Source organism: Scomber japonicus, chromosome 21 (assembly GCF_027409825.1).
Source record: "Scomber japonicus isolate fScoJap1 chromosome 21, fScoJap1.pri, whole genome shotgun sequence".
Taxonomy (NCBI): Eukaryota; Metazoa; Chordata; class Actinopteri; order Scombriformes; family Scombridae; genus Scomber; species Scomber japonicus.
Genome location: NC_070598.1, coordinates 7,399,750 through 7,406,161, shown reverse-complemented (window position 1 = coordinate 7,406,161; position 6,412 = coordinate 7,399,750). Strand labels below are relative to the sequence as shown.

The window sequence follows — 6,412 nt, the reverse complement described above, 5'->3', positions numbered from 1 at the left end:
GTTGGCCCTTTGCAGCCTATGAAACATGATATATTTAACTTTTATAACGTTATAATAGGTAATGTCATGCTGGATACACAGTTTTAATATTCTACCCATTAGTAGTCTATATGCTATACAGCAGTATGAGGCTGGTGACTTGTACTATATTATCACTTTTTATAGGAATTTAGCTCCCTGTTATATAACTGCAAAATGAACATGGCAGTCAAGTTTGATGTGAATTAATTGCCTGTAAACAGGTTGTGCCAGGTGACGGGGGCAGATTAATCACTGCAGCACTTATTCCTTAGTTGTGTTTGAGTGCTGCAGCTTGCACATGTTAAAAGAGTCCATCAGCATCTCCATGGAAACATCAAGTGATTCAGTGATGTCCACTTCCTGCATCAACAACGTGTAAAAACATCCCACTGTATTTTCAATCAGTTTAGTGTTTTAGAATATACCATCCAATTATGAAGCACCTGAATGCACCACAGTGCAGTATACTCTGCAGCCAATTACTATATCAGGAAACTATTTATAGTAAGGTAACAAACACATGCACTGTTTAATTCAGGATGTGTAATGATTTCCTCGCAATTCAAATAAAGTTTATTAGTGTAACGGTGCATGCCACCAATTTTGCATATTACGTTTTTCAAGTAATAGGACTCAGCCTTTGATCCAGGTGTCAACAGGACGCCAGGTGCACACTTTAAAGTCTTGTAAATTACAAGATGCATGTCTGTACATGCTGCCACCTCTGATATTTGATGCTACTGAAGTTCTACAGTAGAAATTATCCCATGTGGAGTTTAAGCTACAAAGTCTTCAAAAACAACACAAAGCACCTTGGAGATACCCAGAGCACATTCAAAGGGCAAGCACATAACTATTGGTGTAAGTTGACTTCTCTCTGGTGGTGGCCTGGTTTAGTACTTTATTAAATGAAACTTAAGACAAGCACCAGTCCTGACCAGTGGTTCTTATTTTACTGATGAGGTGACATTAAGTACGATTTTGGTTGAAGAGCTTTGGATATTCTATTTTTAAACTTGACTTAGAAAAAAAGACACATTTATATTCCCCCATATTCACAGCTAATGTACTGTATATGTGACAAAATGGAAAACAACCTCAACAGGGAAATATTTCTTTACACCTTCAAGCAACATAACAAAATTCTGCAGGCTGGTTAAAAAATAAAATTAGTATCTGAGCACAAAGACAATGGTTCCCTGTTCATGCTAGATAATGCTTAACTAATGCATGATTCATCATGTTCTAATGAATGTATTAATGCATGATATATCATGAAGTCATGTGGCTGTGGATTAATAAATGATTAGGTCACTATTAGCTTTGTCTGCCGTTATTAATTCAGTACAAAGGTGAAAGCTTTGAACGCTGCAGTAATTAAAAGACACACAAAGATGAAGCAAGAATTGTTTGTCAATCATTAATGAACACTTCACCACATGACCTGATGATGTAATGGAAAGCTAATGCTCTGAATATAAATTATAATGCAATTATAATGATGAAAATACCTCAGACTTTGCAGTGATAAATGTATTGTCCCTGTATTCAGATATAATGAGTTGCTGTTAATTCATACAATATGCATTTCTTATAATTCATGAAGTATCTCATGCATAAATTCATGTTTTTTTAAGCAGAAATTCATACATGAGTTGAATTTAATGTTGCCTACTTAAAGCTTAAATCAAACCCTTACCCTTATTTAAATAAGACTCAATAAATACTTGTTTTTATGAATATTATTTTTTGCAATAGGTAACTACAGAAAGTGCATTGCATTCACCACGTTTTTCTATAATGAAAAGTGTGGTGTTAAGATCAAGAGCTTGTCATTGTGAAGAAAAGAAATCTCATAATTATGAGTTTTATTCTTGTATATTTGAGATACTTAAGTCATAATTACAAGGTGAATGCAATTATGTCACCATTCTTGGAATTACAAGATCCTGACCTTGTAATTATGAGAAATCACCATTTGAGAAGACACAGGCATGATGACCTGATAGATACACTATAAATGTCACTGAATAATGTGGATGGTAAATATTGTTTATGTTAGTGTTATTATTAGTTTAATCAGACGTACTGAGGTTGATATGTTGACAGATGTGAAATGCAGCAGTAGTAGTAGCAAGAAAGAAGAAGTCACAATTAGCACAATCAGACATAGTAATCACAACAGCACACTTTTCATTATAGAAGAACATTCCTCAGTCCATTGTGAGCAGTATCAGGAAGCCTATACAACATGTCATCATATCATGCAGGAAATACACAGAGGGAAGAGTAGAAATGGTTACACAATTACAGTAATTATGCTTCCTAAGGTTGGGTATCAGTATTCAATACCTTTTAAGGTACTGACTGAAATAACCCAATAGAAGAAGAGGTATTACCCAGAAGTAGTACTGGAAGTATCAAATCTTCCCCAGTCAAACGATATCTGCGTTCTAGATCCAGAAGTTTTGCTTGCAACCAATCACCACAAGCATTCTTTAATTTAATGCGATATGTGATTGGCCCACTACCGCAGTAGCTACAACCCATACAGTGTGTGGTGATAATACTTCATTGTAAAGTTATTTAATACATATTTAAATAATTTAAACACTTTAGAAATGTATTGGTGTAAAATCATGTGGATGGGGAGGAGTAGTGGTATTTTACACAACTGAATGCTTCCATTCTCATGATGGGTATCGAATGAAGTATAGAAAAAAAAAGGTATAGGAAGTACTCTATTGGTATCAATTTAAGGTACTAGTGTTGGTGCTGTTTTGTAATTTCTTACATAGACTTAGTGTTCACATTACTTTTTAGCTCCTGTTTATACATAACTGTTGGTTAACTCACACTTGAGTCATACTTTGATTTCATGTCTTTGATTAAAAACAAAATTGACCAGTGCAGAATGACAAATAGTACCAATTATACATTACTGTATGTCTCAAGTTTGCTGCACATTGTACATTGATATACAGTATCCATTTAAAAGTTTTCCAAACTAATGGCTTGATGATCCACTGCATGTTAAATAATCATGAGGTAATACCACCTTTATCATTTAATAGCAAGTGACAGCAGCTCATGATGCATTAATTGAAGCATTGAATGAATTCCAACATGAACATTATTCGTGCTTTAAAGAACAATGAGTCATGCTTTGGTTTTGCATTCTTTGTATGGAAGCACGTTGCTTTCACTAAGTAAAAAATAGGAGTGTCGTCTGCTAATTATGTGGACTGTATGTACTATATCCTGTAATTATAAATGAGTATCTCATAATTACAAGAACCGTATCTTGTAATTTGGAGTGTGTTGGGCTTTTATAACTACATTTATATATTTTTTTTATATCCACATTCCCATGGAGTGATTTATCAGTATACACTAGTTTTAGTCATAGTTTAACAGTCTCATACTCCATATACTTTCATACCTTTACCTTACACAATCTGGCCAGTGATTCAAATATTTGTTTGTTTATATTTTTGAATGTTTATTTTGACAGTGTCTTTCTTGCAGGATGCCACCCAATGTACATAAAACCTTTCATGAACTGCCCTTTAAGAACTTCTAGGCTACATGGCTCAAATAACCCCGCCCCCCCCCATGTTTTCTCCCAGGTTTGAGGAGATGTCCGTGTGGCAGCAGGAGACCTCAGGCTATTCCTCCTGCATAGAGATCGACTCCAGCTCCGTGAGGACCAAGGACAGGTTTGGCTCTCCAGCCAGGCTGAAGCAGGAGCAGGACGACCTCCACATAATTAAGTGGGAGAATTTCCAAACAGGAGCCTCAGCAGATGCTGTTCAGGACAACACACCCAGCAGTGCCATGTCAGGTAATTACTGTAACAGTATTGCAGTTATAATCATGGTGTAAACAGACCATGTTTTCTGTGTCTTAAAGCCACCATTTAAAAGGGAAATATGCTTTCTGTTATTTTCTTATTTTTATACCATTATAATGTCACATGTCTGTGTTAAACCTAATTCAGCACCACTAGATGCTTTTGGAGCTCCAAGCTTTTCCAACCATGTGCAGAATATTGCAGATGAAGTTCATAACGTGTCAAGTACTGTTTTCCCATGCTGCTTCACTTTTCTGTAGCTGCCTCACATGTAGAGAGCCTGCCCCCAAGGGTGCTGCTGACCATCACAAAACTGCAGTGCATGCTGGAGAACAAACAGGAGCGCATTACTGCACTGGAGAGACAGGTGGAAGATCTAATGCAAGACCGCAAGTTCCTACGGAGCCAGATTGAGAACCTCACAAGCAATCGCTCCATGCCTACTTTTGCATCACCCAGTCCAGTGGGTGAAGGTCAGTGCCAGAAGTTAAACGAAAGACCACGTTCAACATCACTGTATTAACATTTATTCTAATGCTCTTATTCACACCATTTCTGTAACCTGCCACTTACAGCTCATAAATCCAGCAAAGTGCAGCACTCAGAAAACAAATCTCGAAAGAGGGAAAGAGCTTCTTCCAGTTCCTCAGCCAGCAGCGACAGTGGCTCTGAACGGTCTGACTCATCTGAGGTGTCAGCGGCCTCGAGTGAACACAGAAGGAAGAAACACCATAAGGACAAGAAAAGATCAAAGAAAGGGAAAGACTACAGCAGAAAGAGAGGTAATAACTATGTCAATGTGAGCTGGAGCAGAAGGGTAGAAATGTTTGTTTGGCATGCTTTGTTGCAAGAAAAACATTTCTGACCACATTTGAAAATTAGTTTTGAATTGTGTGCTCCAGCTTTTTCACTCTGGCACATGCTAATCATGAACATACCTCTATATTGACACCATAATTTCACCACTTCTGTAATAACCACAGTACACATTGTTTCATGTACTCTGCATGTTATTCTTCCCACCAGCCACTGGTGTCCAGTATGTCATCCACCGCTACAAACAAGTCCTGTCAGCCTTCATCAAGAAGAAAAGCATGAGTGAAGCCTTCCGCCATCTGGGAATCGACAGGAACACCATCGCCAACACAGCTTCGATCGCCGAGCTCCACCTGGCCGGCAAAGACATGGTCCCCTTAGTGGGCATGTTCCGTCAAGGAGAAGAGACTCTGGTCAGCTACGCCCAAAGGTGCACCTTGGTCATTGACAGCGATGCTGATCTATCCAGGAGAATAGACCAAATGAAAGCCAATGGCGAGCTTCTGCCCATCTCAGGGAAAAGGCCGAGGATATTGCATTCTCATCTCCCGCAGCTAGGGGGAGCTGCTGAGAGCATTTTAATAGGTTGATGAGAATTTTATTACATTGAGAAGAGGTGACATACAATATAATAACATCATGGAATTATGTTTGTTTTGTTTGTTTTCCTCCAACCTAGACTGCTGGATTTAAGTTTTTTTATGTAGCATTTTTTGCATATTTTTAAATGTTTCTTTATGTTTCAAGGGAACCAGGGCAGTGGCATCATTAAGGCCAATCATGTAGGATTTCAGCCCAAAATATTTTGAGCTTGATCCAACTATATCCTGGCTTTTTTATTTTCAGGGTCTATCTCAACTTCGGAGACACACACACACACACACAGCACTGTCCAAAACTTCATAGATGTTGAGTTATTCAGATTCAGGCAGGTCTGTAACATCTTAGACTAAATTTCCAACAGTAATGTTGGTCATGCGTTGCTGAATGAAACCTGGGATTTAGCAGAAATTGGCTGTGTGTAGATTTCCTTCCAACTTGCAGCGATCCCTCGGTAGTAACGATGATAATGTTCTGCGCTCCTCTACACATCCAGCAGGTCAGCTCTTACACACATTCCAAATTTATAAAGTGAATTGTTTGTAATAAAGCCGTCCTTCTCAGGATGAGTGCTGAGCTCTATCAGCGCTGCGGGGACATTTTTATTGAAACTAGTTAAAAGTCCAAGCTCTTCCTCTTGAGTTTCCTCTGTCCTGTCGAGTTTTTAATTACAGTTTTGCTGATTAAATGCAACGCCAATATTTGCTGCAGTGACTTTACTGTGTGCAATTTAGGTCCTTCATCTTTACATTTAAAGATTCCCCTCTACTCCCCACCCCACACACACAAAACAACAATACTCGCTCTCTTAGGCCTACCTCTTTAAATTTTTAGTTTTATTCGTATATTCGTTTAGGTTTGGAGATTTCTTTCTCTGGGATTGTTGCTGCCATCTCAATACTGGGACCCCTCAACAAACTTTGTTAGTTAGGTTGACTTGCTTTCCAAAGTATGACTACCAATAGTCTAACCGTTGACAATGATGATGCATGTAAATCTTATCAGTAATATTACGCCACCCTCCTACCCTGAACAGGGAATATTTATTCTTCGCTGTTAATGCATTTTACAGATACTGTGTATATTTTGTACTTGATAGCCATAAAAGTTATTTGCAGCTGC

General features: G+C 38.1%; 1 protein-coding gene across 1 annotated transcript; it reads left to right on the top strand.

Annotated features, from left to right (window-relative positions):
- Positions 1–3,609: 3,609 nt before the first annotated feature.
- zgc:174877 (uncharacterized protein LOC570025 homolog) lies at positions 3,610–5,367 on the top strand. The gene is made up of 4 exons (XM_053342845.1): positions 3,610–3,865; positions 4,135–4,347; positions 4,450–4,656; positions 4,901–5,367. Exons 1-4 carry the CDS (start codon positions 3,610–3,612, stop codon positions 5,278–5,280), a joined length of 1,056 nt encoding a protein of 351 aa, XP_053198820.1. The 3' UTR covers positions 5,281–5,367.
- The last annotated feature ends 1,045 nt before the right edge of the window (positions 5,368–6,412 follow it).